This window comes from Eleutherodactylus coqui, chromosome 9 (assembly GCF_035609145.1).
Source record: "Eleutherodactylus coqui strain aEleCoq1 chromosome 9, aEleCoq1.hap1, whole genome shotgun sequence".
Lineage (NCBI taxonomy): Eukaryota > Metazoa > Chordata > Amphibia > Anura > Eleutherodactylidae > Eleutherodactylus > Eleutherodactylus coqui.
In genome coordinates, this window is record NC_089845.1 from 137,676,515 (window position 1) to 137,699,104 (window position 22,590).

Here is a 22,590-nt window from a genome sequence, read left to right on the forward strand (position 1 = left end):
GCTGGGTGCCGAGCTTTTTTTTCTCTCCTCTCTCTCCAGCCAGCCACATACTGCTGTGGACGTGCGCACACTGGCACATCGCAGCAGGAAGTAGTAATGCGGGGAGGGGTCTAAATGGGGAGGAGTCGAACAAGGCGTGGTACTCGCTCGAGTAACGAGCACCATCGAGTATGTCAATACTCGAACGAGTATCAACTCTAGTAATGTTGATCTTGGTGTAGTGAGTTCTGTTCAGTAAGAATATGGTGATAACCTCTGTACCCAGTATGTGATCTAATTAGAACAAAAAAAAATTGTGGCACGCTGTATCTTTCAACGATTTTTTTTTCTTTCAATTTTTATCTGCCACGGTTTCCTATGGAGCCTCCTTTTTATCGTAACACACAAACTTGCGTTGCGATTTTAACATTAGAAAGTCCTATTCACTTTTGTGATAAACAAATGTGTGATTTCATCGTGGGGCGGCAGCAATGCCAGATTATTCCAAAAGGAAATATAAATAAGAGCTTCGCTGCCACTCAAAAATCGTGGAAACAAAGACGCAATTTTCTCATGGCAAAATCGTGATCACCCGTGTGGAACTACCCTTCTTTAAACTGTAGCAAGACAGGAAAACTTTCAAGGCCAGGGAACAACTTCTCAGCACAGGGGCCCTCAGCACTTTACATTCACTTAGGCAATTCCTCTGTATGGAGAACGTAATTCAGCTGCTTTATAAATGGCGCAAATGGAGATCACCCCATCAGATTTGACTAAAGAAGCACAATTGTTTGGCCAGGTTTTAATTGGTTAGAACATGCTACAAATTATGTAATAAAAAATAAAGACACGTATCACATACAAAAAAAAAAAGGCAAATGAAGTTAAAGACTGGCATGCTGGGCAAGGAAAGCCCTTATCCTCTGTAACAGCTCCTTCTTCACACTGTCAGGCACCAGGGCTGGAAAAAGAAAAATGAACAATGAGTAGACTGAGGAGTTCAAATATGGAGCACTTCATCCATCAAGAACACAAACTAAAGGACCTTTTACACGCAATGATTATCGCTCAAAATTCAATCAAACAGCCAAAAGTGAGCGAAAATTGTTACATGTAAACATGGGCAGTCGTGCACTAGTCGTTCAATTCTTGCTAGCCAAGGTGTTTAGGCAGACATAAAATCCACTGTTTGACTGTTGGAAATTCGTGCAGTTTGAATGCAGTTCTTTCTGCCTTTCCAGTGGCTTTGTTTTGCATATTCAATGAGTGCAAGGTTTACTCTGCCATCAAGGAGAACAATAGAATGCGCCTCCAGATGTTTGCTCATCTCTGTGAAGTGTTTATGCAATATCAATCGCCTAGCTGAGCAAACAGCTTGTGGAGGAAAACACTGATGAGTAAAGCAATTCATTTGTTATTCAAAAATGCCAGCAGTTTGCTTGAGGTTCCTTCAGTTGTTTAAGCAATTATAATTGTGTGTAAAAGGGTCTTTAGGCTAGAGAACCATTAAAGAGTGACTACACTTTGAAAAAAAACATTTGACATATCAATTTTTGATCAGTGGGGGCCCAGGTGATGATAGCCCTGCTAATAACTGAAAATGATGGAGATGCAGCGCTTACTCAAGTGCGTTGTGCCCCTTCAGCTGCCATAGTTGCACGTCCGCTCTGCTGGGCAGCTGAAGATGGACGCAAAGAGGTCTATAGAAATCTATGCATCGGTCTTAAGCTGCTAAAAAGAGCCGATGACAACTGTAGGTAAACAGCACTCGGGTGAGCGCTGTACTCCCTTCATTTCAGCGATCAGTAGGGGTCTCCACACCTGGACTTCACTGATCAAAACTTTTGACGTGTCAAAAGTTTTTTCAAAGTGCAGTTACTCTTTAGCTCTTTTCTGCCCCCAGAAAAATTTATGATCAGTCGTAAAGAAGAGACCATCACCACTCACCTCTGCCTTTGGGAGTGATTTCTGCAACCAGATCATCGACAGTGACATGTTCCAGTCCCTTCTCACTAATCACATCTAGAAGAACACAATGATAATGGAGTCAAGTCCAGCACATACGACTTAGGCACCTTAGGAGAGAACTATGTTAGAGAGACTAAATGTACTGAATTAGGATGGATTCAGAAGGCCGTATGACAGTTGTATCTGACAAACTTGGGTGCAATTTGCATCGGACAGCACATGAATACCTGTCTGTGTGCTGTCCAATCTCCAAGACCCTGAACATTGCACGTTGTATTCCTAGGGCATGCAGCGATTGATTTGTGCGTGCGTCATCATTCGCATCATTCACGCAAATAGCCTTACAAACTGCAATGGATCTGGCTGTTGTCTGGAGTGGAGACAGACAACAGGACAACTAAAAGGGGTCCCGAATACACTTTTTTTTGTAAATGACACACTTTTACACTGTAGCTGGGGCATCTATAGGAGCCTCAGTTACAGGGAAAAACATTCCCCTGTACTAACAGTAGTCACTGGCAGAGCTGATCTGGGTCGGCTAGGACCCTGCAGATCTGCGGTGGCAGCAGCCACCCAGCAGTCATGTAATCGCCAGGTCGAACTGCGAAGGTGACATTTTTGCGTTCTCTCCTCACTAGGAGCTTTAATCTTCTGCCATATTTTTACCATCAGCCGGGATTAAACCCAAGGACCAAACACTGTAAAATTTCTCAGTGCTGGATCTTTAAGGGGTTAAAATGATCGCAACTGGTCACATCATATGCACTATTGCATAAAAGGCACCTATAGGAATGAATATATATCACCAGATTGTTATTCTATTTGGTATGTGACATCTTGGACTGTATTAAATGTGTTAAGTGGTTGACTGCTGAGATCTGAAATCGGCTGCGGCAGTCTGTAAACAGGGTGAACGGAGAACCGGCGCTGGAGTTACAGGGAGCTGAGATGAGACTATAGGCTCCTCAAAAAATCCCTTTAAGCCATGTCACAGACAGGACCTAAGCTGAAATCCGTGAGAGCTCCGGAAGCCTTCACAAGGCCCCGACTACCATGGCATCTGATCGTACAGCAGAAGTAAGTCCCGGAGCTCCAAACCGATGCACATGCCGGACAAAAAGGTAGGTATACAAATGTTTATTCCAAGAGCGGAGACAATTACAAGGCATGTCCAGGCTGGACCGGCCTCTTCATCAGGCACATCTGTGGAGGTAACCAACTTGATGAAGAGGCCGGTCCGGCCAGGGCAGGCGTTGCAGTAGTCTCCGCTTCTGGAATAAAAGTTTGTATAGTTACCTCTCCATCTGGTGAGTAGGCCAGTTTGGAGCTCAAGCACTTACTTCTACCATATGTGTCTTGTGATCGCCTTGTTGGACGATGTGAAGGAGCGCCCGGCACCACTTAACACACCGATTGTGCTCTGTCTGAGGTACAGCGAGAGTTTATACCCCAGTGGATCTACATAGGAGCCCTTGTTTCTTCACTTTATCTAAGTTGTATGGCAATTCATCCCCCCCCCCACCTCCCCCTTCTGTGTGTGATTTAAGTGCTGTGGTTAGATTGTATGTGGCATCAAAAGGGAGAACTCCAAAGCCAGACGCTGTGGGTGGGTGTCAGCTGTAATGTTGCAAGCTGGCACTTGCAGTATATGAAGCGAACTTGGTTCCCAAGCCTGCTCCATACTAACCCAGTGCAATCAGACATCAGTTAAAGGGAACCTGTCACCAGCTATAAGCACCATAGTCTACGGTATGGTGCTCAAAAGGCAGGTTCCCAGGAGCCCGGGGAGGTATTATTTATGCATAACCCCTCTCTGTGGGCACACTGTCAGTCCCAAAATTTGGTGTGGACCATGCATTCACAGCCTGGACCACATAATCAGAGTCTTAGCTGCAGGCTGTGGGCCTGTGCTCCCATGAAGATCAATAGGGTGCACGCACATAGCCTGCAGCCATGTCCAGTGGCACAGTCCTTGTGCTTACTTTAATGGCCAGCAGAGTGGACACCGGGAGGTGGGCAAGTATAATAAAAAATTTCCCGGGCTCCGGGGAACCTGTCCTATGAGCACCCTAACTTCGTTTACGGTGCTCATACCCGCTGATAAGTTCCTGTTAATGTAAGTTTGCACAAACGTTTAATAGGACCATTAATCCCTATACAGTTTGCACTTGTCGGTAGCACATCCCTTGTTTACATGATGAGCTGTGCTGCCAATGAGCAAGCGTTTTTTTTTGCTCACAAACACAATCAGACGACACTCTTTTGCTGGCTGATGGTGGACACGTTTACATACTTGTTGATCAGGAATGAACAATTCTATGCCAGACTGGCGGCCCCTGTAAAAGAGCTCTAATGGTGCTGGATCACACAGGGAAGTTACCGTAATCACTTATGAAACAATAGCGATCACTGGAGCCCTCGGGGGGTGTAATACAATGGGGTTTGTGGCGTTCACGCACAAGTGCAGCCGATGTGAGAAGTCACTATGTACCAAGCGTCCCATTGGTGGATGAAGTGGAGGATTGCATACTGAACACTTGTCATGCACTATTCCCTCGGACGTATTTACAGGTTACTGGCGCTGTGGCAACGTGCAGGCGACTTCTGCTTCTGAATCATTTTAAGGAATGGTTTGTGTATAACAACCCACTGTTTACTGAAGACAAGCACACGGCTGAGGTACACGGAGGACATCTTGTAGGGCAGCACTAAGGCCCTCCAGGGTTTGCAGAGAAAACAATGCTTTTCTGCCTTAAATATCCTTTCTGGATTCCGTGCCAAAATCATCAACAAATCTGCAAACATTCTGCATCCAATCCAAATGAAAGGGGTATTTGGTACCTCGTTCACACGAAGCGAAAAAGACCAAGAATAAGTCAGCGCAGAATAATGGCTATGCGGTGTATTTTAACCCCTTAAGGATATTTTAGGGGGGGGGGGTTTCATTTCCGCTTTTTTATTTTTCTGTCGACAGGGACGTACGAGGGCTTGTTTTTTGCGTGGCGAACTGTAGTTTACGTTGATACCTTTTTTGAATGAATAATATGCATTTTTAAAGTTTTTTTTTAATGTTTTGAGAAAACATCAATTCTGCCATTGTTCTTTTTTTCTTTTTTTAACAGCTTCCATCATACAGCATAAATAACACAACACATTTTTTCTGCGGGTCGGTGCGATTAAAACGATACCAAAAACATTTTTTTTTTAGGTTTTTCCACTTCCGCACAATAAAATTTTTTTGGGGGGGGAAATAATTTTTGCATCGTTCCATTCAAAGTCACAACCTTTTTATTTTCCTCATGTATGAGCTCTGTGAGGGCTTGTTTTTTTGTGTACGTTTTATTTGTACCATTTTGGGGTATATATAGCTTTTTTGATCACTTTTATTGCGCTTTTTGGGAGGTAAAACAAATTAAAAAAAGCATGTACCATGCCGCCATGACGTAACCTTACGCCATATGGTGTTAAGCATGCAACAAAGTTAAATCCCTTGTTACTGGTGTAGATTCTGCATAGAAAGGCAACTGTTGTGCCTCATTGCACTGCAACACACATCCACTGGCCAATCTGCAGCAGAAATCTGAGTGGCAGCTTTCGATCTCTGCCACACACAGTTTGTAAAACAAATGGCGACTTTATACCATTTGTTTTTTTCTTTTTTTTTTTTCTTTCCAGCTTTAACAACAAAAAACAAACAAACAAACAAAACACTTCCTTATTTTTTCGTTGACAGAGCCATCTAAGGGATTGTTTGCAGGACAAGTTGCTTTTTCAATAGTCTCATTAATGTATTGGAGGACTTTCAAAAAATTCCTAGTGTATTAAAATGAGGGCAAAAAAAGGAAATCGCGCCATTTTTGGAGGGGTCTTCTTTTTATGGCATACGGGGTGCAGCAAAATAAGGCAATTACTTTATATTGTGGGTCAGCTATACCCCTCCTTCAGCCACCAAGCTGAATCAGTTTTAGCTTAGTGTCCATAGGAAACAGACATTCTTGCTGCAGGTCTTCCAGATCACAGAGTTCCCTGGACCTTTAGGTTTCACAGGGTGACAGAATTCCCCTACTACCTTACTTAGGAGGGACATCAGGGTTGTTTTAACTTTCATGCTTATTCCCTACCTCCCGTGGACAAAGTGGCACAAAGAAGCCTTAACTTTTATGTGACCCACCAGCAAAGATCCCCTCGCTCAAGTTCCATGGGTTCCCCCACCAAGTGAAGATGGGAAAAGATGAGGGATTAAGCTGGACATCTATGCCTTGGTAGATCGATCTTCACCAGCAACCACTTCCTATAGTCACCCCCCTCGCCCTGTCCATTTCCCCATGGGTTGAAATGGCCCTTTCATGGTCCATGCAGGATACCAGGTCTGCGCGTTGCAGCCTGTTCATGGAAGATCTCCACCATGGATGGATAGTCTTATCTAGGCCACACTGCATTCCCAGGAAATTTCGGCGCTCTTGGTCCCCCACGGACTGTCGTAGTCTCTTCCAGTGGTGCTAACTACGTGACGTTTTAGCTGTGCCCCCCCAATGACCCAGTTGATAAAGATCATTTTTGGCGCCACATACAAGATGCAGTCATCTGACTAGTGAGCATTTGCTTGTCTGTTGGCAGATCACCAGCACTTCCAAGCAGGTAGTTGATCAGATGAAGGTTCATTCCTGATCATCTGCCCGTGGGGCTCGAGTCATGGATGAAATGACAAGTGTTACCTTTACAGTGAGCCTTCAGCTGGTCTCTCCATCCACACTCAATCAGTTTCGCTCTCAGCACTTCTTTGAGGCTGTAGATCGAAAAAAACAAAAACACAATCATATGTACTCAGTCATGTACCAATCTTGTATGTAATAAATAAGCCCCCACCAATCATCCTATTCTAAGGAGAGGCCACTAATGTATTAAAAAAAACAAAACAAGCTCCTACCAGGACCTGTCAGTCTGCTGCAAAACTCGGCATGCAGTTATATCTCAGGCAGATATGCAAATGATTACAGTTGTACATTGATTAGATGATCGGTCTTGTCACCTGAGACCTAAAAGTGGTTCCACATGAGACTCAGTTACAACAATGTGATGTAGGATACCATATGCAACCTGAAAAACATCATGTCCGCCGGTAATAAAGAGAAAACGTGACAGTATCAGGTGGTGCAGAAGAGGTAGAGGCGGTACAACAGGGTACTAGAGCCTCCATGCCCATCCGTATCACATCTTGTATCCAAGCTAGAGATGGTACAACAGGGTACTAAAGACTCTATGCCCACCCGTATCACATCTTGTATCCAAGCTAGGGGTGGTACAACAGGGTACTAGAGCCTCCATGCCCACCCGTATCACATCTTGTATCCAAGCTAGGGGTGGTACAACAGGCTACTAGAGCCTCCATGCCCACCCGTATCACATCTTGTATCCAAGCTAGAGGCAGCACAACAGGGTACTAGAGCCTCCATGCCCACCAGTATCACATCTTGTATCCAAGCTAGGGGTGGTACAACAGGGTACTAGTGCCTCCATGCCCGCCTGTATCACATCCTGTATCAAAGCTAGAGGTGGCCACCACAGGCATAGCCGTAACAGTTTTGAGGGCCTTCAGAAGGCGCAAGACTGCCATGGCAACTAAACGTCACCTTGCAATCTCTTTACAGGTAGGAAGGGGGTGGCCTTTGGGATCACCAGCAAAACCAATCAGGGGATTTACTGGGTTAACAGCTGTGATCAGTGTTCAGGCTGACTGCATCTGTCAGCCATGAGAGACAGCCGTCACCTGCATTGTATGGACCGGGATCAGCTCCCAATTCCTCTTCATACAAAGCGTGAAAGTACAGGACGTAACTGTACCTCCTGTGCCGTTAAGGGGTCCAAGTTAAACATGTCTGTATAAACAGACCCCAACACATATTCCCCCTAATACATGTGATTAAGACAGACGTAAAGAAACACTTTGCATGAAAGGTGCGTCCTACATGCGTGCCCACAGGAGTCCAGTCTGTATCTCCTGTATACCCAGTGCCCCCCTCCAAACCCCCCCACAGGTGTGTCCAGTCTCTAAATGTAAGACCTCATTGCAGTGTACGCCTCCTGATGTATACCGCAAGACACGTAGTATGAGGATTACGGTGGATCCATACGTATCGCAGTACTCACCGCTCCCTCTCGCCGGTTTCTATGAGCTTCTGGTTGATCACCGCTCTCATCTGCGCATCTTTATTCATGGTGAAGACCTGGAGAGAACAATACATCAATAAACATGGAGGCGCTCGTCCACACCGGCGTTTGGCATCTGCACACGGACTTAACTCTGGAAACGGAAAAAAAATCTACAAGCAAAACGCCGACGTGATTCCATGCAAAGAAGTGTTGTGTGTTACTTCTCGACGGCCATCTGCGTGGAAACACATCCGAATTCCGTACGCGGTTTTCCCCCCGTTGACAGGGCTTAATCTGTATGCAGATCTGTGACAAAAAAGGGCTAGAACAGCCGTGGATTTCTACCGCTATTTTACAAGTAGAATGCATATGGAATATTCTAGGGCGGAAAGACAAAACCGGTCGACAGCGGAAGTCTTCCTACTCGCAGCTCCCGGCAGTCAGTAGACAGCGGACCCCTGCTCTGCCCAATACTAAGGGCCCATTCACACGGGTGTATTTTCGGTCCATATATTTTGCTAATGGGATACAAACAGCACACAGACTGATTCAAGGAGGCTGATTTTTTTTCAGCCGCACAGCTTTTTACGTGGACCAATATCGTGTGTAAATTAAAAAAAAAAAAAAAAAGTTAATAAAAAATAAAATATTTTGAATAGTCAATGTCCAGAATTGCCCATGAAAGTCTATGGGGACATTAAAAAAATGCAGTCAACACAGATGTTCCATGCGTACGTATTGTGTTTTATTACCCTAGTTGTCAGTAAAAAATAAAAAATTGGGCCTTCTTACATTTCTTTTTTCTTGGGTACGTGAAAAACAGATGACTAACGGACATAGAAAAACGTGTACATACGGAGCAACACGCATGCGCAGAGTGAAACTGGTCCAATGAGTCGTAATAAAAAGGCGGGTTTAAAGCTCATTAGTAAACATGGCGGTGTGATGGTGGTTAAGGGGTTAAAGAAGTGCCGATATCGTTAATCAGCATCTCAACGACATGCGCGGTTTTTCTCCCATAGATAACAATGAGAGATTTTCACAAGCTTTTTACACCTGCATGAAAATCGCGAGTGCGATGGGATTTTCTCGTAAACCGTGTTTCACATAAAACTAGCAAGTTTGCAACTGCAGCACCGGCCCACGTTTGTCTGGCTGACACTGCACTCGCTTATGGCCGCATAGCCGGGTGGAAATTCGGTGGCGGGATTTCCCGCTGAATTTCCGCCCCTGGAAGCTGCCATAGAATTGCGTTAACAAACGCAATCCTAGGCAGACGGCCGCAATTTGGCCGCGCGAAGTCTTACGCGACAAACAAATCGCGGCATGCTCTATTTATGTGCGGGGCAGAATCGTCACTCACTGGACGCCGGCTCTGCTCTGTGCATGCGCCAGCTGCCGGCACATGAAAGAGTCGGGGGCGCGGGAGAGGCGAGTACCCGCGCTGCGCTCTGCAAACACTCGAGTCGGGTCCCGCTGCGAGGGTTCTCGCAGCCGGATCCGACCGAGCCGTCTGCAGGCGGCCTATGGCTTATTCAGACGGACCCATTCGCTTGTTTTTGCTCGCTTAAGTATACATGTGCGATACGCAGAGGACGGAGCCTGCTGCGGTCAGAGGGTTCGCTCTCACGAGCGGCTTTTTTCGCGTGCATAGCAGTTATGGAAAATAAAAGGACCCGCTCTATGTTTTAGTGTATTTGCGCAGCAAGGGTCCCCATAGAGGTTATAGGAGGTGCGCAATTGCGAAACCCGCTGCATAATTCCATGGAATAGAGAACACGTCGGGCCCTCAGGAGCCTCGTACATCAGGTCGGTGGTGTATCGAGCGCATATAACCGGCCCCGTGCGCAAAACAGGACAGTACATTGCGCCAACACACGGGCAAGAACCCCCCCTCCCCCATTGACTTCTATGGGGAGCCTTGGTGCGCAATCCGCAGAGCGGGCGAGCCTGTTATAGCCTTTTTAACGTGAAATGCGCATGCAAAATATGGAAGTCTGAACGAGCCCATTGAAGCCATAGGTTCTATTCACCGCGTACACAAATATGTCCGCGTAAAGCCGGCCTAAGGATGAAGACATCTCAGCTCAAGCCTTGAAGGAGCCGTCAGGGTGACAACCTGGGGCGTCACACAGAGGACACTGAAGTTAATGGTGTAATACTCGCCCGAGCCTCCAGAGGCGCCCTGCTTCATGGGTAATGCCTCTGTCGGTGCCCTCAGTGCCCAGACTAGCCTTCCCATCACAACCAGCATGCCCAAACCCAATCCTCACCAGGCCTCACCACCGACACAGCGCGCAGCCCTTCAAACGGAAGTCCCCATCCTGTTGCTCGGCAACCACTTCTAAGGCGACGCAGTACGTCCTGACGCGTCCGAACGTCGTTTTAATCACATAAAAAACAAAAAACTACATTTCCCGTCGTGCTCCGTTCCTGCGGTCCCGCAGTGTGATACGCTTCCGGTTGTAGCTTCATTATACGCGGTGTAAAGGTTCCGGGTGCTTTAGGTTCCGGCAGCTGTTGCAGTAGTGACGGGGCTGGCTGAGTGATCATGGCTAACTGCTCCCTGAAGGTGAACCGGCTGCTGCTGGACCCCAAGTTTGAGAGCTACAAGTTATCCCTGGACCCCCTTCCTTGTTATGGCGTGGAGCTGGATGCTGGTGAGTGTCCTGGTAACACGTGTAGTGTCCTCACAAGCCCTGGCTGTCACATTGCAGCTGGTAGGAGTGTTGCTTACAGTTGATTGCAACTTTGGCGCAGTGCAGTGATTGGTGACCGCTACCGTTCATTCATTTTGGAGTATGAGTCAAGGATGCGAGTGAGCGAAAAGCACGATTTGCTGGAAAATGTTGCGTAGTCCTGACCTGTCTGACCGACCGACATGTTTACAGCCGGGCGCAACCAAAAAGTGCAAGAGGTGAAACATCCACTTCGCTGACTAGTCAAATAAAAAAACAAGCAAAAAAAATGACCAAGTTCTTCAAAGTTTTTTTTAGGATGGTTTTGATCAAAAGATATTGCAAAACAGACGTGTTGGTCCAAAAAAAAACGTAAGTGGTCAAAGCGGGATCAGCGGAGATCTGCAGGATCTTTGTCCTCCAGCGGGTGTTGCAGCTTTTATGCAAGTTTCTAGGTACTGTGTAATGCTTCGTTTCTCCTGTGGAGGCGCTGCAGGGAAGATTCACACTTGCTGCCCGCAAGTTCTCCGCAAATTATTTTTAGGGCTCATAACGGCGGTATAGCCTATGATCAGGGTCAGGTCGACTGCTTTAACCCCTTCCTGATTGCTGTATGGAGCAGGTTCGGGAGCCGACCCGCTCCATACAAGGTGGGTGTCAGTTGTCTTTAGTCGGTACCTGCCCACAACAGCCGTGAGAACGCCAATCGTGGCTGATCGCTTATTGAATGCCGCTGTCAACTTTGATTGGGGTATTTAAATGTTCAGACCGATGTGATGAGGTCGCTGGGTGCTGGTCGGGTGTTATGGTGGCTGGGGACCTTCTGAGGGTCCCAGGGCTGCCGTGAATGATTGCCTATTAGGACGTGCTTCTCGCACACGTTGGGGAGCGTTCACATCACCGTCTGAGGTTCCATTCAGAAGTTCTGTTGTCGATTTCCTCTAGAAAACGGGACACTATTCTGTTCTGTAACTTCTCACAAAATGTTGGCCTGCTGGTTGGTTGGAAATCAAACGGACCCCATTATAGTCAACGGGGTCCGTTCAGTGCCATTGGGCTCCATCATAAGATGGAACTGTTTGGCCAGGGGAGGTCATTTTCCTGCTCTGTTTGGTACTCCTGAGTGCTGATGTGAACAAGCCCTTATTAGAATGCCCGTCAAACTATAGTATACTGCAATACCATAGTATACTGTATAAGCGATCAAATGATCGTAAGATCAATTCCCTATGGGGACTGAAAAAAAAAAAGCATGAAAATAGGCTAAATTCAAGAGATATATATTTTTTTTATTAATATTAAAAGTTTGTTTACTTTCCCATCTGCGACGGGGATCTTTTTTCCTGCTGCATCTAGAAAGCAGGAGCTGGTATCCCCCTCACCGAATGGGTCTGTCTTATAACTGTACCAAACCGTGCCGAATGGACCCCATTGACTATAATGGGATTTGTTTGGTTTCCACTCATTTGCCTGGCAAAAAAACACCATGCCAAAATTACACTTCTTTAGTCACCCCACCTTCAAGACAGAATTGAATGAAAAGTGATCAAATGGTCATATTTACCCCAAAACAGTACCAATTAAAAACTACAGGTCACCTCGCAAAAAGCACTGCAGCAAGAAGGCGTTGCAGTGTACCTCTATGGATCCTGTCCAGCCTGACTTCGGGCGTTAACAGATGCAACTGGACCTCACATTCGCAGAGGCAACCATACAACCCCCAGCAAGTACTGTGTCTGTAGCGCCCCCCATGCTCTCACACGGCTCAGACAGCAGAGGATCCCTTAGGGTCCACTTTAATTCCTACCCCGAGCTCTAGGTAGTTGCCGCACTTTAAAGGGGTTTTCCTATCTCAGCACTTCCTGGCTGAGATGATAAACCTGCGGCTGGATACCCGACCACCCCGCCGGGTGTTGGGCCCAATGTCCATGGGCGGGTTTTATTTGCGGAATCCGCTCGAGAGATCCCCATATCAAGCCGGCCATAGGGAAGCATGGGCATCCGCAAATGAATTAAAGCATGCAGATTTGTTTTGCGGACCTTTTGCTTCATTTCAGTGTGGATCCCGCATGTACGTGCCGCGGAGCGAGCGGTAAAACAGAAGTTTGGAAAACAAAGTACTGTGCATGTCCGATGGCGAGCCGTAAGGGCCATTCACAGTACGGCAAACCCCGGAGTGGAGAGGTATACCTGGACGCCGCTGCTGGGAAAATACAGGTGTGCAGGGGTCACTGGCGCGGGCAGGGCTGGATTCCCCGTGTGGAATCCGACCCACCTTTGGACATGAGGTCTTACACGTCAGTGGGGGTTACAGATGGGATGGAACAACCCCTTTAAAAACATCCACAAATGGGCGGGGGGATCTGATCAGTGGGGTCTGACCTCTCCGGTCCGAATCGCTGTTTAAATGGAGCGACCATCATGCATGACCGCCGACACTTCATTCACCCCTGTGGAACCTCAGTGTTTGGCAATCATGCACAACGTCTGCTCTATTCAAGTGGTGGACCCAGGACTCCTGTGGGGTCCGAGGAAGGGGGTCCTGCATTAACTGAGCAGAGCTTGCGCATGCGCACTGCCACTTCATTAATTTCAATTGGAGAGTCAGAAATCACTAGATGCAAGCACCCGGCAAACTCCAGCGCTCCCATTGAAATGAATGGAGTGGCGCACCCATACACATCCTCCGCCTCATTCATGCAGGGACTTTCGGGACTCCCATTCTTGGGATCGGTGTGGGTCCCAGCAGTCAGACCTCCCATTAATCATAAATTTGCCCCCCATCCCGTGGATAGGAGATAACTTTATATGTTGGCACAACCCCTTTAAGGGATTGTCCGGGTTAGATAAAAATGTCTGCTTTCTTCCAATCACAGTGCCACCCTTGGCTATGGAGTTGTGTGTGGCATTGCAGCTCAGTTCCATAGAAGTGAATGGGAGCTGAGCGGCAATACTAGACTCTACCCACGGACCAGGGTGGTGCTGTGTTTTTCTAACCCTGGAAACCCCTTTAGGGAGGTCCCGCAAAACAGATTCCAATTGTAAAATCCACAATCGGCGTTCACAGCAAATGCGGGCATCGAAAGGCATGAACGTTCGTTTTTATTTTATTTTTTTTATTTTTTATTCATTTATTTATTTTCCATTCACAGACACAAATTGAGTATTCCACGAGCAGAAGAAAAATCGCTGCATGATCTAGACGGCCTCCATTGAAGTCAATGGCGTCTGTCTGACCTGCAGCCCATACGCAATTAACATTGTATATGGGCTGCTGGTACCCGTGTCGGCACTTAGCGATGGCGTAGGAAATACAAACATCAAAGAAGAACAAAACTGTACCGCGCATGAACAACGGCGAGCCGCCCTTAACTTGAATGGGCGAGTCTTGTAAGTAAAATGGATCAGAATAGTGCGAGTAATGCGTTGTTTCGTGCAGTCTTTGTGAAAAGATTCACTAATATGTGTGGCCTCATTGAGTACAATGGGTCCGTATCCTGTCCGTGCGTACTGCGTTGTTTAAACGGACAAAGGCCGGTCTCACATGACCGGTTTGTGGATGCAACGAGCGTTTGATCCGCAGTAATATGTTGTTTAATCAAATGCTCTGAATTGCACAGTTCCGCTCACATTAGCGCGTCGGAATTGCGTAATCCGTATGTGGAAAATAGATCGCAACATGTTCTATTTTACTGCGGATATCCGTGTCATAGAGCCCATTGTTCTCTATGGTCGCAGATATACCTGCAGCCTATATGCAATTACATTGCAGTTAACCGAGTGATTGCTAAGCCACAGCGCAGGAAAAATAAGCAAAAGTGTATTGCACATGACCGCCTGCGTGAGCCCGCTGTCATGTGCTGTACAAGTTCACCACCGTACGCAGGGTCGCTGCCAGGTTCACAGATGAGCCCGGCCTAACGTAGTATGCTAGGCTGAAAAAAGACATGTCCATCCAATTCGGCCTCTTACTCCCAATCTTGATCCAGAGGATGGGAAAAACCCCAAAGAGGTAGAAGCCAATTTTCATCATTTTAAAGAAAAAAAAAAAAATTCCTTCCTGACTCCAATCTGGCAATCGGAATAATCCCCAAATCGCCGACCCTTCTGAAGTAATCAGTGATGTAACATGTAATATTGTAACGCTCAAGAAGGACATACAGGCCCCTCTTGTACCCTTAGTGAGTTCGCGATCACCACGTCCTCAGGCAGAGAGTTCCATAGTCTCACTGCTCTTACAGTAGAGAACCCCTTTCTATGACTGTGTAGCTAAACCTTCTTTCCTCTAGATGTAGAGGGCGCCCCCTTGTCACAGTCCTGGGTATTAATAGATGATGGGAGAGATCTCTGTATTGTTCCCTGATGTATTTTTTTTTCTAAACTAAATAACCCCAATTTTGATATCCTCTCTGGGTATTGTAGTCCGCCCATTCCATTTATTACTTTAGTTGCCCGCCTTTGTAACTGCTCAAGCTCTGATATGTCCTTCATAGGGTACTGGTGCCCAAAACTGTCCACAATATTCCATGTGTGGTCTGACCAGTGACTTGTAAAGAGGAGGAACCATGTTCTCATCATGGGCCCCTAGACCTCTTTTGCTGCACCCTATGATCCTGTTTGCCTTGGCAGCAGCTGCCTGACACTGGTTGCTCTAGTTAAGCTTACAGGTAACTAAACCCCCAAGTCCCTTACCATGTCGGTGTTCGCAGTGGTTTCCCCTGTGTACAAGTGGACTGCACACGGACAAAAAACACTAATATTCTGGAGCCTTAATCCATGTTCTCAATGCTTAACAAACAGCGTCAGTGCCAGTGTTTGACCACTAGGTAGCAGCACAGGACCAGTTATTGCGTTATCATTTTAGCGTAGCGGTCCGCAGTTCCATTCCCTAAGTTCTTTATTCCCCAACACAAGAATGTTCCGGAACTTTGACTAGATGAGCTGTAAAACAATTTTTTAGGGGGAGATGCCCAACCTCTAAAACCTCTGCTAATGTGGTTGGAAATGTGGCTGCACATAGTCAGCTATTCTCTGTAGACTTGGAATATGGCTGTGCGCCCGCTTCGCCTTGTGAGGAATTACCCACAAATAGGACATGCAGTAATTTTTTTTCCTTTTTTTTTTCTTCCGTCCAATCTGAAAAGTCGCTCATGTGAATCAACGTGTTATTAATGTGCGCAAGATCCGTCCGTATCCCTATTGGACAAAACCCGCTCGTGAAACTGGTCTGTGAGAATACGCCCTGATGTGCTCTGTGGGGCTGCAAAAAACATGGAGACAGACTGCTTAAGTTACTTTTTATTTGTCCCCCTCGAGACTGACTGATTGTGGCCGGCCGCGGCTCAGTAATTGGCCCGGGTCCCTCAGTACGAGGTACGTGACCCTGGGCTGATTGGAAGTGTTAGCCGCGCACATCATCTACTCTTTTCCCGCTTGATTCATTATCATGGAGTTGCCATGGTAACAAACTATACGCCTTCTGCTGTGGCTTATAATAGTTAGATCAAGATGATGGTGTTTAATAAAGTTCTCCGGCACGGAGACTAAATCAGGACTGAACACCGAGTATAGGAGGCCGAGAACACCCCAAGACCACCAAGGAAATCAGGACGGGCCGCACCACCCTCCTATGAAAGCCGTCTGAAAGAAACCAATCACAGAGCAGCTTTCACTTCTTCTACTGCTGAAGTAAAATGAAAGCTGCTCTGTGATGGGTTGCTAAGGGCAACAAAGACGTATTTTCTTTTAGACGGTTTTCATAAGAGTGTAGGGCCACGCTAAGGCCGACTTCACACGGCTGTGTGTGACGGGCTCCGCCCAGCACGGAGCACCCCCCCCCCCCCGGAGACCCCAATACTTACCTCCGGATCCAGCGTCCTACGTCCCACATGAATCTTCGGCACGCATGCGCAATACAGCGCGTGACGTGACTCACCAGCCGCGTCATATGACACGCCCACAGCGTCACATGACGCGCTGGCCGCGTCATATGATGTGGCTGGCGGTAGGTGGGGAAGCGGCTTCACGCTGTCTTCCGCTGTGCTACAGCGGAGGATAGCGTGACGGACGGCTTCCATTGACTGCAATGGAAGCCGTCCGCACGTACACCCGTGGCTAATGGAGCATGCTGCGGGTGAGGTCGGGTGATTTCACGGTGCGGAATTCTGCACCGTAAGTATTGTGCTATTAGGTCTAATAGAACCTAATAGCTGCGGGCAACACAGCGTATTACGCGGCGGAAATGCGTCCGTGGGAAGGAGACCTAATAAAAGCTGGTCAGGTGATGCAGAACACTCGGTAGCAGTTCTAGGTGCAGGCAATAAGCGGCGCTCTTGTTGGAGGCAGGGACGGCAATGTGTTAAGTACGAGCCGTAGCTGAAATCGGCTGCGGGTCTGCGGCCTAATCCGGTGGCGCGGATTTTGATGTGGAATTGCAGTGGATTTTTGTGCAGATCTGCAGCGTTTTCCCAAGGATAATGTTACACGGGCAAGAAAATTGCGCAATTTTTGCATGATGCATGAGTCAGATGAAAAGCAGATTATGAAACCCATGAATTTCAATGGCTTCCTTCCCATTAGCGATGTTTTCACTGATGCCATGTTGAGAGAACAAAAAGATTGCGGGAATAAAGATGGGATTTTGCGGCAAAATCGCGATCAACCGTGTGAAACTGGCCTTGTATGTGAGCGCACCCACAGGCTGGCTTCATTCAGAGTGTTTTTAGTAAAAAATACCTGTATGTTTTCTCCCCTATATCCTGAGTTCTCCACCGATTGGCCATCTCTTACCCCGCCCCATCTCTGGAGTGTGACCTTTTCTGAATATTGTTTTGCCATATTTGTAATAAAATAATCTAAATAATAAAACAAAATTCCGTATTTGGCATCGCTGCGTCCGGAAAAGATCGACCTATCAAAGTAGCGCCTTCACCCTGTCTCCAAGAAAAAATGCAATAAAAAGCTGTATTCCAAAATGGTACCAACACAAACTACAGGACTTCCCGCAAAAAATGAGCCCTCGCACAACTATGTTGACAGAAAAATAAAAAAGTTATTGCGCGCAGAAGATGGCGGCAGAAAATAACTTAAAAAAATTAAATATCTTTGAAAAAGAATACAAGTAGTACAGCAAAAAAAAACTATGTTTGGTATCGCAGTAATCTGAGTGACCCCTAGAATACAGTTATTGGGTCATTGTTGGTGCAGTTTGCGGGCCGTAGAAACAACATGCACCGAAAAATGCTACATTTCTTTTTTCATTTTTTTTCCACTTAGAACTTTTTAGAAGTTTTCTAGAATTTTTCTAGAACATTATATGCTTTATTAACCCCTTAATGACGCGGCCCCTCCCCCCCCCCCCTTTCAAAAAAATTGTAACTCCTTTATTTATCCATCGACGTCGCTGTATGAGGGCTTGTTTTTAGCGGGACGAGTTGTATTTTTCAATGGCGCTATTTAAAGTACCATATAATGTACTGAAAAACGTTTAAAAAATTCTAAGTGGAGTAAAATGAAAAAAAAAAGACGACTTTTCGCCATCTTTTAGTGCGTCTTGTTTCTACGGCACACGAACAGCAACAAAAGCGGCATGAGAACTTTATTCTATGGGTCGGTACGATTACTATGATACCAAACTATTATGTTTGTTTTTTTGTTTTTTTTCTATACTAATTTTTTACATATTTTTATTGTATGATTTAGATTTTTTAATAATAGATATGGCAAAAGGGGGTGAGTTAAACTTTACAACTTTTTCAATTAAAAAAACTTTATTTATTTTTTTTAAACAATACTTTGAAGTCCCCCCCTGGGGGACTTTAACATGCGATGCTTTGATCGCTCCTGCAGTCCATCATGTGGTATAATTACTGTGTCATGTTATCGTTATTTTACGGGCCATTATGATTGGCAACACAAAAGTTATAGAGGTTCTATTACAGTTTTCTAAGGCCGGTTTCACACGGGCGCCGAAATTGCGTGATTTTCTTGCAATGTGACAATATTACAAATCGCATGTATGTGAAGCCCCTGCTTTCCAATGGGTTCTTTCACATGTTTTGTAGGCTGCAACATTGTGAGAATAGAAAATCGCGGTCTGCTCTATACAGCCGAGATTTGCAAAGTTTTGTAGCCCATGTTTCCCTATGGAGCCTTCCTTTGTGTTGCATCGCACAAAAACGTGGTTTTTATGCGGTGCAATGCAACTTTACAGGAGGAAATCCTACTGTAAAAGCTCTAAAATAAGGCGTGGCTGCATAAAAAAACAATACATCACCTAACAGCAGCTGTCGGCTCCGCCGCTCCTCTGAAAACTACAAGCAAGTCTGCAGGAGCTGCAGTCAGCCCTTCCTGGTGTGGAAGTTTGTAATCCCCGCCTCCAGGAAGCACTGGCTGTGATTGGTTCATCAAGCGCTGCAGTGATTGGCTGAGCCAGGACGCTCAAGTACCAAATCACTGCAGCGCTTCCTGGAGGTGGGGATTTTAAACCTCCAAACCAGGAAGGCTGACTGAAAATTACAAGCAAGTGTACCGGAGCTGCAGAGGATTTGCGCGGCGGAGCCGACAGCACCCATTAGGTGATGTATTTATTTAATTTTTTTTTATGCAGCCACGGCTTATTTTTGGTGTAGGGCTTATATTTCTCTAGTGTTTTTTTTTTTTTTTTTTAACTGAATTTCAAAGTGTTAAATAAATGTAATATTTTATAGTACAGGATGTGACTGCCAATTTTCACATATTTAAAGCATTGTGTAAGGGGAAAAAGCTCTTTAAAAATCTTTTATTCTGCAAGAGCTTTTAAATTCCATGGTCAGCAATAACTGCGGCATCTGCAGGGTTAATAGCGTAGAGGTGTGATGAGGTGATCTTCTTGCTGCTTTTCTGGGGTAAAAAGACCCTCATGTGACAATTGGAGAGCAAATATGTCCTCTGATTGATGGGGGTGGGGTGTGAGGACATTAATAAAAGTCTGTCAGTTTTTCCCTGGGACAGACAGAAGACTCACAGAACGTTCTCTACTGCCCCCTGCCCCTACTCTCTGCTCCTGCACACACATAAATGACAACAGTTTTTCCTACCCACTTCAATGGCTATATCTCTGGTTCTATTGGTGCTACGGACAAGCTTTGTCTCCTTTTAAAGCCAAGAATCTGTTAGTAGCATTGATTGTACTGGAACTACAATTGTTTGAAGTACAACAAGCTCAGTTTGTCCAATACTATAATAATCTTTTTCTTTTTGAAGAGGGGATAGTCCAAGCAGGTACAGAGGCATAACAAACAGTGTACCGACAAACACCCCCCCCCCCTGATGGTGGTCTCTTTTGGCTTTGATTGGGCTAACAGAGGCTTATCGATTATGTTTAATGTGTACGTCAAGAATTGTTTCCAGCTCATACACCAAACGTAGGTAGAACTGTAGCGCAGTCTGCGCAGAGCTGAACATGCATAAACAGGAGACGGCAAAGGGGCGAGAGATGAGCTGGAATGCAGGTAGGTGACCGGCTGAACAAAGACAACTGCACATAGACCCCAAAATGGGTGATCACATCCTGTCCAGAGACCAGCAGAAAAATCTTGTTTCGGACTAAGAGCTCATGCAAAAGTTTTCTTTAACCCCTGCATTGCTGGTCATAGTTATCATTCCAGTACCACCTGCCTTATACTATATGTGACAGGGCACTACTTGAAGTGCAACAATATCCCAGGCAGCAACCTATATGTACAAACAATCCTGGTGAATGGGTAATTAACGTTGTTGTAAGTACTAATTGTCTATTCAGTTTGGGAACTTCTCAGTCTTGGAGAGCCACCAGTGCACTGACGTAACTATAGGGGATACGGTTGCACCCGGGCCCAGGAACCTTATGGGGCCCACAAGGCCTCTCTTCTCGATTATAGGGAGTCCAGTACTATGAATAAAGCATTCTAGGGGGGGGGGGCCCTGTTAGTGGTTTTGCATTGGGGCCCAGGAGCTTCACGTTACGCCTCTGTGTTAAGGGGTTAAAAGAAGAAGGGTGGGGGGGAGCCCAAGATAATCTTTTGCACCCAGGCCAATGAGCCTTTAGCTATGCCCCTGCTCCAGGGTCCTCGTGATAGGAAGTATCCCATGAAGACTGCCTCTCCAGTTCAGAATGATCTCTGAGATTTGGCTTTTGTGAGAGAAGAATGAGTATTTGGAAGTCTGAGTCATTATAATAGTCCTAATCACCGGCAGATATTGAGCCGTCCCTTATTCATAAGAGAGGAGCAGCGTGCGTCGCGTTAAGTCATCTTTTAGTGTTAATGGCTTCAGCTGACTACTTGGTGGAAGTATGTATAGTCCTGCCATTTCAAGCATCGGTGAAGTACATAACTATGTATTCATGAGTATGAATGCATCCTTACATGCTCCTCCAAGTGTCTACGTAATGGGGTTTATTAGAATTATAGGGGGGGGGGGGGGGGGGGGGGCTGAAGGCGACAGCAAGAGAGCTGCTGTATCCTGGAGTAATAGTCCTGTAGAAGGGGGCCATAACTGCAAATCTGCTCCATTGCAGAGTACAGCTGTATTATTTGTATGTAATTACTAGGAAAACGGCAAATGTCAAATGACGATATTTTAAGGATTACCGTATATACCGGCGTATAAGGCGACGGGGCGTATAAGACGACCCCCCAACTGTCACCTTATACGCCGGTATTCAGTGGAGAAAAAAAAAAAAATTTTATTACTCACCTCCCACGGCGTTCTGTCGCGCTCCGGCAGGATGTCGCTCGCTCCGGCAGGCTGTCGCTCGCTCCTCGTCCCCGGCGCAGCATAGCTTTCTGAATGTGGGGCTTGAAATCCCCGCTTCCAGAAAGCTAATACACACGCCGGCAGCCATGACATCATTGAATGGCTGTGATTGGCTAAAGCACACGTGGCTTCAGCCAATCACACTATTCAATGACATCATTGAATGGGTGTGATTGCTAACACGTGCGCCTTCAGCCAATCACAGCCATTCAATGCTGTCATGGCTGCCGGCGTGTGTATTAGCTTTCTGGAAGCGGGGATTTCAAGCCCCGCATTCAGAAAGCTATGCTGCGGCGGGGACGAGGAGCGAGCGACAGCCTGCCGGAGCGAGCGACATCCTGCCGGAGCGCGACAGAACGCCGGGGGAGGTGAGTAATAAAATTTTTTTTTTTTTACACTTTTTTTTTTTTGTATTACCGGCGCATAAGACGACCCCCGACTGCAGAGCAGATTTTTCGGGGTTCAAAAGTCGTCTTATACGCCGGTATATACGGTATGTTGTACAGATTTAGGGCAGGCTCACTCGAGTGTAATTTTGATAACCTATTATGCCCATGTGTCACGTTTCCTTCATACGTGAACTTGTGAACTACGAACGGGGCTCACGAACAGACATAAGCCAATGACTAATAAACGCTCAAAACACTCAGCTTGCATACCTGCACGCATAAACAGATGCAATTGCTATAATATTTACGAGGTATTGGTATCTACTTTGGCCAATATGCTTAAGCCCACAAGACCATTGCAAGAGTCCTCGTTCTCTTGTGGGTCCCTATTTTAAGGAGACAACTTTCACATGAAACCTGCCTGCATGCAGGGTGATCGTCCCGATGGGGACGGCCCACACTGGAACCTAAGGACCTAACTCGCCCTTGGTGGTAAACGATGCAAACAGACAGGACACCTTTCACACCAACACACCAGGTAATGCATACCGCACAGAACAGGACTGTTCATATACCGCGCGCATACACACCCAGAAAACGTCACTGATCACACAAAGGCAACATCCATTAATGCAAACACCAGGGTAGTG

At 46.3% G+C, this 22,590-nt stretch overlaps 2 protein-coding genes across 3 annotated transcripts in view; one reads left to right on the forward strand and one right to left on the reverse strand.

Moving 5' to 3' along the window:
* Window positions 1-766: 766 nt before the first annotated feature.
* On the reverse strand, window positions 767-10,469 carry ENY2 (ENY2 transcription and export complex 2 subunit). 2 transcript variants are annotated; one of them, XM_066578546.1, is made up of 5 exons: window positions 10,371-10,469; window positions 8,095-8,171; window positions 6,663-6,733; window positions 1,927-2,001; window positions 767-940 (listed from the first exon to the last, which is right to left on the reverse strand). In XM_066578546.1, exons 2-5 carry the CDS (start codon window positions 8,160-8,162, stop codon window positions 864-866), a joined length of 291 nt encoding a protein of 96 aa, XP_066434643.1. In that variant the 5' UTR covers window positions 8,163-8,171; window positions 10,371-10,469; the 3' UTR covers window positions 767-863. The 2 variants fall into 2 exon arrangements, with proteins under 2 accessions (XP_066434643.1, XP_066434644.1); XM_066578547.1 differs by lacking the exon at window positions 10,371-10,469 and adding an exon at window positions 10,264-10,356.
* A 130-nt stretch (window positions 10,470-10,599) lies between these two features.
* Window positions 10,600-22,590, forward strand: part of NUDCD1 (NudC domain containing 1) — a 133,923-nt gene continuing 121,932 nt past the window's right edge. Inside the window, exon 1 of the mRNA XM_066578548.1 lies at window positions 10,600-10,757. Coding sequence (XP_066434645.1) covers window positions 10,649-10,757 — 109 coding nt within the window. The 5' untranslated portion in view covers window positions 10,600-10,648. The remainder of the gene's footprint in view (window positions 10,758-22,590) is intronic.

Bases quoted from the DNA above. Each gene is read 5' to 3' on its own strand.
- ENY2 (XM_066578546.1), bottom strand. From the start codon at position 8,162: ATGAATAAAGATGCGCAGATGAGAGCGGTGATCAACCAGAAGCTCATA. The intron at 6,734-8,094 runs GTGAGTACTGCG...TTCGATCTACAG, and splicing joins GAAACCGGCGAGAGGGAGCG to CCTCAAAGAAGTGCTGAGAG. The intron at 941-1,926 runs GTGAGTGGTGAT...TTCTTTTTCCAG, and splicing joins AATCACTCCCAAAGGCAGAG to CCCTGGTGCCTGACAGTGTG.